The sequence below is a fragment of the Westerdykella ornata genome, assembly GCF_010094085.1.
Source record: "Westerdykella ornata strain CBS 379.55 unplaced genomic scaffold EI97scaffold_11, whole genome shotgun sequence".
Classification (NCBI taxonomy): Eukaryota; Fungi; Ascomycota; class Dothideomycetes; order Pleosporales; family Sporormiaceae; genus Westerdykella; species Westerdykella ornata.
The window spans coordinates 126,024-137,057 of NW_022986861.1; the positions used below are offsets into that span (position 1 = coordinate 126,024).

At 54.0% G+C, this 11,034-nt stretch overlaps 5 protein-coding genes across 5 annotated transcripts; 2 read left to right on the plus strand and 3 right to left on the minus strand.

Moving 5' to 3' along the window:
• Nucleotides 1–668: 668 nt before the first annotated feature.
• On the plus strand, nt 669–1,798 carry EI97DRAFT_398701 (uncharacterized protein). Its single transcript, XM_033796401.1, has 5 exons — nt 669–697; nt 759–798; nt 855–932; nt 996–1,103; nt 1,198–1,798. The coding sequence occupies exons 1-5, from the start codon at nt 692–694 to the stop codon at nt 1,503–1,505; spliced, it is 540 nt and encodes a 179-aa protein (XP_033653615.1). The 5' UTR covers nt 669–691; the 3' UTR covers nt 1,506–1,798.
• Nucleotides 1,799–2,094: 296 nt separating this feature from the next.
• On the minus strand, nt 2,095–3,464 carry EI97DRAFT_355699 (uncharacterized protein; the record flags this gene model as incomplete). The annotated part of the gene is made up of 3 exons (XM_033794903.1): nt 2,095–2,217; nt 2,269–2,864; nt 2,939–3,464. Coding segments are annotated over 3 exons (1,245 nt in total), but the record flags the coding sequence as incomplete, so codon positions are not given.
• A 286-nt stretch (nt 3,465–3,750) lies between these two features.
• On the minus strand, nt 3,751–5,338 carry EI97DRAFT_433488 (Aldo/keto reductase). The gene is made up of 3 exons (XM_033798403.1): nt 4,971–5,338; nt 4,349–4,923; nt 3,751–4,299 (listed from the first exon to the last, which is right to left on the minus strand). Exons 1-3 carry the CDS (start codon nt 5,020–5,022, stop codon nt 3,934–3,936), a joined length of 993 nt encoding a protein of 330 aa, XP_033653617.1. The 5' UTR covers nt 5,023–5,338; the 3' UTR covers nt 3,751–3,933.
• Nucleotides 5,339–5,557: 219 nt separating this feature from the next.
• EI97DRAFT_433489 (alkaline phytoceramidase) lies at nt 5,558–7,304 on the plus strand. Its single transcript, XM_033798404.1, has 7 exons — nt 5,558–5,927; nt 6,009–6,021; nt 6,073–6,133; nt 6,193–6,342; nt 6,425–6,706; nt 6,842–6,976; nt 7,029–7,304. The coding sequence occupies exons 1-7, from the start codon at nt 5,854–5,856 to the stop codon at nt 7,175–7,177; spliced, it is 864 nt and encodes a 287-aa protein (XP_033653618.1). The 5' UTR covers nt 5,558–5,853; the 3' UTR covers nt 7,178–7,304.
• Nucleotides 7,305–8,741: 1,437 nt separating this feature from the next.
• On the minus strand, nt 8,742–10,754 carry EI97DRAFT_377532 (major facilitator superfamily; the record flags this gene model as incomplete). The annotated part of the gene is made up of 5 exons (XM_033795618.1): nt 8,742–8,981; nt 9,039–9,444; nt 9,493–9,720; nt 9,773–9,927; nt 9,987–10,754. 5 exons carry the CDS (start codon nt 10,752–10,754, stop codon nt 8,742–8,744), a joined length of 1,797 nt encoding a protein of 598 aa, XP_033653619.1.
• Between the last annotated feature and the right edge of the window lie 280 nt (nt 10,755–11,034).

Consider the following 11,034-nt stretch of genomic DNA (forward strand, 5'->3'; position numbering starts at 1 on the left):
GACGATGGTATTGAGATATTGGAGAATGGAAGATTGTCGGGGATAGTAAGGGCTGGAAGGAGCGGGGAGGTGGGAGGTGTAGGGGGAGTTTGAGGTTACGGTTCTCCTTTGAGCGTTGGGGTTTCTGGTGCTAGGTTGGAGTACACGGGGGGCGGTTTAGCTGGGTCTGGGTAGCGTTATGAAGGATGGGTAATACATGCATGGGACTCTTTTCTATGTCTACTTTTTCATCCTCAGATAACTGCACTCTGCAAGCTCATATGGGATACTTCGCTAGGTATCCAGGCAATCTGACTCTGCAACGCTCAGCCTATGCACCACCAAACCACGGCCCACGACTCCCTTCAAATCTACCTACACATTGCTTCTCCCCTTTATATCCGCTCGGCGATACCTAGGTACTCGTGTCGTCCCCAAAAGATGACCCGCCAAGTCTGGCAACCGCTGAGTGTCGCCGCTAAACCGTTTTTGGAGCACGCGACACTATGACGTATGCGCCGGGCCAAAAGTCGAGTGGAACTGCGGGCACTTCCAGGTACCACGCAGCTCTGTCAAGCTCTTTAAGAGGATAGCTCCTCCTCAAGCTGTTTTTTCCTCCATTCACAACACCACCCCTCTTCAACCTTACCATTCCGACCTCTACACCCCAAGGAATACTCGATAACTCCTCACCTTTGAGGCGACAGCCGACATGGATGTATGTTGAGCTTCATCAAAAGCTGATATGGGAGAGGAGAAGCTGATGGAGGAATGGATAGGTGTACTACTTCTACAGCTACGGCACTGCAGGATGGCTGGGTATGCGACTCCCTTCCTCGTCTTGTCTAATTCCCACGATGCTAACTCAACTGCAGCTCTACAAGCAGCACCGCTCATCGCCTCGCCGACAATGATAGTCACGCTGCTGAGCCCAGAGGTGCGGGAAGCTACCCGTAAGTCGTCGCCATCTTCAGCCGACAATCTAAGTGAGGGTCGGAGGAGCTGATCATGCGTAGCGCTGGAAGTCTACTTCTCCCGCAGCCTGGGCTTCGCACTGCTAGCCATCGGAGTGCTGCAAGTCCTGCTGACAGGATCAATCCCGCTGACGAGTAGATTGACCGACGGTACGCCGCCCCCTCTCTCCCTATCCTAAATATCCAAAACCCTCCCCAACTCCCTCAACCAACCCTCTCAATATCTTTTCTAACACCCTCCCAGCCGGCCCAACAACCACCGACCCCGCGGACCCCAAAGCCCCCTACGCTCTCCCGACCCTCACCATCACGGCCATCTTCCACGGCCTCTGCGCCTTCTACGCCTACATGCTGTGGACCGAGACGGGCATCGTGTCCTTTAGCCTCGGCGTCGCGGGCAGCGGTTTCTTCTGCTCCGTGGCCGTTTGGTGTATCCTGTTTGCGAGCTCCGATGGGAGGATTAGCAGGAAGACGGGTATGGATAAGAGGGTTAGTGGGTGGCCGTTTGAGAATAAAGTCGAGAAGGAGTGGAGGGGGAAGAAGGGGGACTGAGGATGGAGGGGTGTCAAGAAACAGAGTCGGGGATGGGTTGAAGGATTAAGGATTGAAAGTGTGCATGCGGGAGTGGATTGGGTGTTTGGATGCTCTGGGTACAGCGAAGGTATATATGTGTATGCGTAAACGGAGCACTGGCGTGAATGGGAATGGATATACAATTATCGTATGCAAATCCAAACAGAATTATGAAGCATTCCCCGGGAACGCTTTGGGTCTCTGCTTCCCGCTTCTCAGCCTGTCTTCGAACAGAGTATGCTAAATAAAACAGAAACCAAAGAAACAGTCGTAATATCTATACCCTGCTTTCCCATAAATAAGCGAACCTTGCGTGCCCTGAAACCCAACCAATTCGACTCCTTTGTCCTTGTGCTGCCGAGCTTCTTTCTTCCTCTTCCAGCCGAAGCCTAACCCCGCGCCGTGGAAAGAAGAACAGAGAGTGACTTCGGGTTACATCTCTCATTGCGGAAATCGAACACATAGAACAATTCTCAAACCCCGTTTAACCTTCCAGTGTAGCATGTCCCGCCGCCGTCGCCGCCGCCGCAGTCCCACCCCCACCCCCCGTCCCTTTCACCTTTTCCAACCTCCTCAACCACTCCTCCTCCCTCCACCACGGAACCCCACCATCCCTCGACCTCTCAATCTCCAACACCCTCGAAACCTCGACATCCTCGTCCAAAAGCTCAAACACATCTGCCTCCTCTCCCTCTGCCTCTCCTTCTCCCTCCCCTTCCCTTACCCCTTCTCCCACTCCCACCCTTCCTTCCCCCCTCTCCCTCCTCTCCAACCGCCTCCTCCTCTCAACCGCGACCTCGCCCTCCATGAAATTCTCAAACACCAATTCCTTCCTCACCCACTCCTCCCTCCTTCTCCGCTCCAGCACCTCCGCCTCGGCGCGGAGCTGCTCGCCTTCCTCGGTCGCCCAGCGGACCTGCCTGCAGAGGAGGCGGAACAGTTCGGGCGCGGGGAGCGAGAGTTCGCGGTCGGTGAAGTGCATGTCTGGCGGGAATTGGAGTTGGGCTGGCGCTGGGGAGTGCATGGTTTGTTGGTGGAGGTAGACGACGTTGTTGTTTGCGTAGTCTGTGTCTGCGGGGGCGGATGGGAAAGAAGGGGATGCGGGGGTTTTGTTGGTGTTGGGGATGCTGGCTACATGATGGGGTTCGTCTTTTGAGGCCGCGGGCGCGAGGGGCCGGTCGGCGGCGCTGAGGACGAGGCGCAGGCGTTGGAAGCGGTTGGTCGGGTTCGACGAGTGGTGTTTGGGGACCGGGTCCGAGGGGCGGAGGGCCTCGGTTTCGTGGACGGTGCGCATGTGTTTGGCGAGGGCGTCGGAGCGGGTGAAGGAGCGGTCGCATTCTGGGGGTTTGTAATGTTAGTATTTGCGTCCGTGAATGAGAAGAGGAGAGAGAGAAAGGGTAGGATAAACATACCAGGTAGCGTGCAGTAAAAAGGCTTCTCCCTCGTATGACTCCTCATATGCGCCCTCAAAGCGTAGCCGCTCGCATGCGGTATCCCCTTGCGACTGCAATCGCCCCACTCGCAGCTGTACTTCTTCTGCCGCGTCCCAATATGGTCCTCATGGAGATGCTCGACGAGGTTATCCATGTTCTCCAGGTCCCCCGCCGTGCACCCTTCCCACTTGCACACCGTCACCTGCTCGTGCCCGTACTCGTCGTCGTTGGCGGACATGCCGCCCGCGTGGTGTGGAGACGCGGGTACGGAGCCGTCGGTGTCTTCGGAGATTTCGCCAAAGTCGTCGGCGGGAGGTAAGGTGAGGGATGTCGGTTCGGGGGATGCTACGGCTAGACGGGGCCGTTTGCTGGGGCGTGGGTGGGCGTCTTGATCGTTGTCGTGGTCGTCATGGTCGTGCGATGGGGTGCTCAGACGGCGGTGCTTAACGTCTTCAGGGAAGTCGTCGGAGGCGTAGTCGGACAGGTCGGAGGCTGGTGAGTCCATTGTTGAGGATGTGTGGGTGGTGCAATGGCTGGGAGGGATGGCGCGGTGAGAGAGAGGGTAAGATGGGAAGAGGAGAGTCGGGGGTGAGGCTTGAAGGGAGCTGCGGCGCGGAGATGGAGGTTCGCGTCGGGAACACGCACGGGCCAACACCCGTCTGGATGTTCGGAAACTTCAACATGGAGCCCTTTGCCTCCAACACCACAGTCGACCGAATGGCTGTGTGTGTGACAAGTGGGTAAGTCCTTGATTATTTTCACTGCAATCTCTTTCCTGATGAATCTAATAAGAGTTCTGCAATTCCAACGGGATCCCTCGGAGCTCGAATGCGGAATACTCATACACTACACTTGATCTGATCTCCTCTCCAACTTGGGTCTTCTATCTTGTCCCTCATAGCACATATGGTCCACTGGGCTGACAGTTCAAAGAGTATAGGTAAATCTATTGGATTGCCTTAGTCTGCATTGCCTCACGCATCTGTCAGGTCCATGTGCTCCGTAGGATAACGGTCGCCAATCGGCTTGAACTTCTTCAGAATCTCGTCCAAAGCAGCCATATCCTCCTCGTTGAGCTCGGCAGGCGTCGAATTCTCCTTGATACGCTCGACCGTTGTGGCACCAGGGATGGGGATGATGTCGCCCAAACCATTGCGCCTGCTATGAGCAACGACCCAACCCACCGCGATCTGCGCTGGAGTCACGCCTTTGCGAGCGGCGATAGCCTCGACCTCCTTGACGAGCTTGAGGTTCTCGCCGAATACCTCTGGCTGGAAGCGTGGTACATGTCTCAGGAACGAGTCGGCGGGCAGGTCGTCAAACGACTTCCATGCGCCGGTCTGCAGATGGTTAGCATGACTTCTGTCTTTCATGAAGCTGGGAACATACCAAGAAACCACGTCCCAACGGTGAGTAAGCGATGATAGGGATTCCCAACTCTGCGCACGTCTTCGCTACGTCATTCTCCAAAGGATTCGTCACCCACAGAGAGAACTCAATCTCCACTGCCGCGATGGGATGCACCTTGTGTGCTCTGCGAATCGTGTTCGCGCCGACTTCGGACAAGCTGATGCCGCCTATCTTGCCAGCCTTGACGTATTCCGCAATATAGCTTATCGTGTCTTCGATGGGCACGGCGGGGTCCACTCGAGCGCACTCAAATAGATCGAGGAACTTCTTCCCATCAAGCACTCTCAGACACTCGTCAATACTGCGCCGAACCCCCTCCCTGCTGCCATCGGGTCTCAATTTGCCGGGTATAATGGCTCCCTTGATGGATAGGACGACCTTGTCCGCATCCTGGGGGTACTTGGTGAAATATTCGTTCAGCAGGTGAAGGGAGTTGCGCTCTGGAGTGCCGTAAAGTTCTCCGCCGTTCCAGGCGTTGGCGCCAAGGGAGAGGGCGGTTTTCATGGCTTCGAAGGCCTGTTCCTTTGATGGTGGGTTGGCCCGCCATGTGAGGCCTGTGAGAGTCAGCGATGGTTCAGATATCGGGGAGCTTCATACGCACCCATGAGGCCATAGCCAACCTTTCCTACTTCCTTGCCCAGCAGTTGAACCATATCGCAGAGCTGGTGGTGTTGAATGAGGGAGTGCAACGGTTGATTTGGTAGTGAGTGAATGTGTTCTTGAAAGTCTATTTGATTCTGTGGTGTCTTCTCCTGGTCTATGTCCGGCCTTTATATACAGTCTCCCATCGTGGGGTATCTCCAACAAAATCCGCGACGTTGGGCTTTCTCCTCTGTAAACTCCGTTAGCGCCGCAAGGCTGGACGCCTCGATTACGCCTCGTCTATTTGCCAAAAGCAGCAACCAGAACCTCCCCAGGTTACTGTGGTACTGTGATAAATATGTGACATTCGCCACCTCAGAGTCCATGGTTGGGCACAGTCCATAGAATCACAGAGAAGCAACGAAGATGCTCCTGCATACGGCTTAGTACTGTTTAAAACAGATTTTTCCCCCTAGCTGCCTCCTTTGCAGCAATTAGAGGTTATACAAAATACGGCCTAGTATTTTACCTATCTGCGTAGATTTGCTCGGGCTTCCACGCAGCTCACGTCACTAGGTGGGGAATGTCAATATCTAACCCTGATACCACAACATACCACAGTAGTAAAATCCTCTTGTCCCCGACACTTTCCCCAGTATCGACGGAAGAGTCTTACGCCCGCGCCGAGTATACCACTATGATACAGGCGGTGTTCGGTCTAACTATCGTGGAGATATGTTTGTGGGGCGGCTACGTTCTCCCTGCTAGGTTAGCGTAACTTAAAAAGCAGCTAGACCCGATTGGGAGCGACCCATCTCACCCACCCTTGAACTTCTGACTCCAAGCTGCATCCCAGGCCATAGACAGCGCGTCAGAAGGAATTCGTCCGCTCGCTTTTCACCATGTCCGTCCTGGGATGGAAGTACAGGGAGGGTCCTGTGGAGGGGATTTGGGGGCCGCCCAATTCGAATCATAAGTGAGTTGGCATCAATTGCAACCCTATGTTTACTCTTGAGGCAATTGTTTGGTGTAAGCAAGTGCTGATATTTCCATCAAGTTTTTGCGAAGAGGTATGATGATTCAATGATGAGACCCCGGTGCTTAGGGTTGATGCAGAGTAGGATTACATTATTACGGAGTATATCGCGGAGTTTGTGAATACGTTGACGAACTTGACTTATGGTATGCTATCTACCTTGCTTTCTTGTGCATGTCAGAGGATGGGTTTTGATATGGTACAGTGATATATGGCATCCACGGCCTTCGAAGAGTGTCGCCGAAGAAAGATGGAGGAATCTTTTCGACGTTGGCGTTACCGTACTGGGGCCTTATTGGGGTCGGCGTGCTGAGTGGGTGGTTTCATTCGACGCTGAAGTATCATAGTCAGATGGGTAAGTTATTCTACATCCTCCCCTGGATGCCATTTCTAATCCTGTCGTGAACCTTCTGACTCAATTTCACTAATCCACCCAGGCGACGATCTCTCCATGTTCCTGGCCGTGGGAACACTCATGCACCAACTACTTACCTTCAACGCCCCACCCGCCAAACGTTGCAACATCACGCTTCTCATCCTCGGCACCGTCATCCCCATCTCCATCTACCATGTCTGGGCCGACGAGATCTACGCCCATCAACTTGCCTTCGTTACTATGGTGTTCATCACTGGCCGTAAGATCCGCCGGTTGATCCGTGAGAGGGTTAAGAATCCGGAGTCGAGGAAGAGATTGCGTGCCTTGGCGTCAATGGGGAGTGGTAAGTTTGGGTCCTCATCTTCTTCCTATTTGGGGCATCATTCTCGAGACTTTCCGTTGTTTGTGTTAGGGTTCAACGGCCTTGGCCGATTTATGCTTGTTCGATATACGCGCGCTGTATCTAACAATCCCACAGCATCAGGAGCCTTTGGCTACTTCCTCTGGTCTATCGACTTCCATCTCTGCAGCTACGTCACCGCCGTGAAGCGAGCCGTTGGGCTTCCTTTGGGCTTGTTTCTCGAGCTTCACGGTTGGTGGCACATTTTTACAGGTACAAGTCTTCTGCATTCTTCTAAGGGAAATTGTCAATCTAATCGTTTCAGGTATCGGCGCGTATGTCGGCATGGCCCTGTGTGAGTACCTTGTTACCATGGAAGAGGGTGAGAAGGGGAGGGTTGAGGAGGGCTTTGTTTGGCCGGTGAAGAGTGTGTTGATGGATGTTGAGGGGAAAGAGAGGAGTAAGTTGCAATAAGGGTTCACCCATAGAAGGTTAGGTCCTCTGTGCGACTTTGGGGGTTTGGGGTTCAAAACGCGATGTATTCTTGCTGTAAGATATCGATTGATGGAATCAGTGTTCCAGAGAATATGAAAGGTTTGAGGCTAAATATGAATCAACTTCGACTTGATAGGACATATTCGCCCCTTTAGAAGTTGCAAGAGGTGGTCCATGGCTACCCCTACTCTCCTTGAATCACATATTCCAAGCTGGCGCAATCCCCACTCTCCCGCCCGGGAATCTAGCCTCATACTCCAACCCAAGGTTACACCCCTTCCTCCCCTCCAACCTCACCATCCAGCTCACCTCCCACCCCTTCTTCAACCTCGCCGTCGCACTCCCCCATCCCTCCCCGCCCTCTTCACATCCCTCCGTCTCCGCTCCTTCGCCCTCATCATCCCCCGCTTCTCCCTCTCCTTCCTCGCTGCCTTCCCCGCCCTCTCTTTCTCCCTCCCCTTTTTCTCAATCTTCCTTTCCAAATCCTCCATCGTCCTCGCAGCCGCAGCCCGCGCCTCGAAAATCTTCGCCCTATCATCTTCATACTTGTCCAGTAACTCGCCCACCTGACTCGGCGTGAAGTGCCGCGGAGAGACGCTCTTCGCATACCGATCCCACGTAGCCAAGCGCTCACTCGCTGATTTCTGCGTCTCCAACGCCACATTCATCTGGGCTTGTAGATCGCGCAGCTCTTCTCCAAGCTTCTTGACGACTTCACCCTCCTCTTCGTCGATATCGTTTCCCTCACTATCACTTCCCTCCTCCTCCTCTTCCTCATCCACACCTCCTCAAACCCCTCCCTATTCGCCACCAACTGCACCGCTACATCCGCAATACTTGCCCCCGTACTACCAATCGCCTCGACCTGGATCGAGTGCTCGTCTACCGTAGGCGACAAACCTAGGATCTCGACTTCATGCGTGGTTGCCGCGGACGAGGCGGATGTGGGGGATGCGCCGCGTGATGTGCGCCTTGGTCGGTGTAGAGGGTTATGGAGTTTGTGGGGAGGGTGGAGATGTGGTGGTCATGTTGGGAGGGGTGGTAGGCGGATAAGGGGATAGGGGGGTAGCGGGATAGGGGGAAAGGGGTGTGATGGGAAGAATTTGGGGGTTATGTAGTGGGTATGACGAATGATGAGCAGATCGGGTTTTGGAGAGATAAAAGAGAGAGGTGTACTTAATAAGGAAGGCGGTGGTGAAGAGGAAAGTATATATACTCAAGGAAATTAGGCATAGTCGAAATGGTCCTCAGGTCCAAATTCGTCCTGCGTCGTGCAAAGCATAGATGTGGCATCGTGCACAGCCATTTTCCAAACCAAACCAACCCAGCAATGGGAAGCGAGAAAAATCAGACGACAGAAAAGAGGTAACAAAGGTAGGAGAAGAGAAAAAGAAAAAGTCCAAGTCATTACAAAAGATATACATGTAGGGAAATGCATATGCGAACAGCTCGAAGATATGCAACGGAATCTCACATGCAAAACAAGAACCTAACCCAACCATGCGATGAAGCTTCCCAACCAAGACTTTCCGACCCGCGTACATCAAACCGTCGCCTCCTGAGGTTTAGGAAACGTCGGGGCGTACGCGCTCTTCTCCCTAATCTTGGCTCCTCGAAGGTAGAACCATACAGGGACGGGGATGAGCACCGCGGCGACGCAGCCTAGAAGCGTGGCTGCCCACTGGATGCCCATGCCGTTGAACATTTGCTGCGCGAAGAGGGGGAATGCGGCGCCGCATAGACTGCGGAGGAAGGTGTTTGCTGCGATGGCCGAGGCGGCGAACTAATAAAAGGTTAGCGTCAATATATGGTAAACTTCAAGAGGGGCAAAGTGACGTACCATAAGATAGGCATCGACCAAGTAGTTCAGCGCTTGCAGGAAGATACTCAGCAAGCCGAACCCGATCAAGAGGCCTGACAGGGTGGGAACGATCCAGGGGATCGAGGCAGTATATCCCGTCCAGCCGAACCAGAATATCCCCGCTGCGAAGCAGATGCCTCCGGCGATAACTTCTGGAAGGCGCCATTCCGGTATTGGGATGTTGTTGTTTGCGGCGAGCTTTTTCTGGTACCCGGGTTGTCGGATGAAGATGAGTGTGCCGGCTAGTAGTTGACCCGTGACCATGCCGAAGAATGGCAGGCCGCCGACACCTAGATTCATATGGTGCACGCCCTGGAAGACGAGTGGGTATGCGGTAAGGAAGAGATATAAAAGACCGTAGATGAAAGCCATGTAAATTGAAAGTCTGTCTTGTGTCAGTGACGCATATTTCATAGGTAAAAGCCATACTTACAGCAGCACAATCGGCTCAGTAATTAACATCCTGATGGGTCTGCTGAAGTTCTTCTCCAGAAGCTCGCGGAAGTCGATTTCGATTTCCTCCTGCTTGGCATGGATGCCCCAGTTCTTGGTTCGGCGACGTAACTCAGCAGCTTTTGCGACGAGGATCTCAGGCGGATATGACTCGCTGAGGAAGAAGAAGTTGAGGCCGAACGCAGTGAAACCGAGGATCGCAACGAGGCTGCCGTAGTCAATATGAAAAAAGCCCGATCGTGGAGAGGATTATGACTTACTATTCGGTCCAGCGCCAGCCCAGATCAGACATCACGATGAATCCTCCGATAAAAGGTGCAAGCAGAGGGCCCGTAAAAACGGTCATAGAGAAGATGGTGATGGCCATGCCTCGCGTGCGGTTGTCAAACATGTCGGAGAAGACGGCAGCCACGCACTGCAAACCATTAGTCGCATGAATCGCATGAAGAGAAGCGCAATCCGTGCAGTACTCACAGTCAGAGGACATGCTCCAAAGAAGCCACCCCAGAACCGACATATCAGAATTGTCTGCAGGTCCTTGCCCACAGCAACGGCCACGCTGAATATGGAGAACCCAAAGGAAGCTATAACAAGGGGTAGTCGTCGCCCCTTCAGCTCTGAGAACGGCGCCCAGAAGATGGGACCCGTTGCGAAACCCAGGACGTAGAAGGACGTGCCTAGCACGCCGACTGTCAATCCCACATGATACTGGTGCGCCACCACTCGCGTCGCTGCGCTGAAGATTGAACTGCCAAACGCAGAGCAGAACGTCGTGAAGCCTAATATGGCCGCAGTGAAAAGCTTCTTCTTCAGCGTCCAGTTCTGCGCATGCAATGGGTCGTCCACTCCATCGAATTCGACTACATATTCCTCCCTCTCAGGCAATGGTGGCGGATACGGCTTCCCTGCTCCCATAGCCGGGAGCGGTCTCCTGGATGGCCTGGTCTTTATGCCCGCGCCCACTGTCGCGCTGTGTTGACTCCTCTGTGTCTGTATCCGGCTGATGGCGGTTCGGTGGCACTCGAGATCTGCGACTTCATCGATCTGGGTGGGGAGGCGCGACATGCCTCCGTCTGCTCTAGAGGACGAGGATGTGGAGGACGAAGACGAAGATGCAGAGGATGCAGTCGCGGTTCGCTCTATGGGCTCATGCTCTTCTTCTCTCGCATTTTGTGGTTGTTGGAAGCGCGAAGGGGTGGCATCTAACTCTGCCTTCTCGATGAAGGCGTCGGCTGGATTCATGATGGGCAAGGGGCTCCTGGTGATGGAACGTGTAGGTGAGGAATTTGTATCAATTGGCGCCCTTGAAAGGGCAGAATGGTCGCTTTAAGTATCGAATTCTCCTATCGAAGCATCCCAAACCCAAACGGTCCCCGGGTCATGATGAATTCACTTGGGCCGCTGACGTAGGGGCCCTAGAGACTTGCCGAGGCGAAAAAGCTTGTTCGTCGGCGGCGCACCTGGGCATTCAGCTTGACGAGCCAAGCCGATCTATCTATCGGGGTTCCTCTTTTTTCCAGAA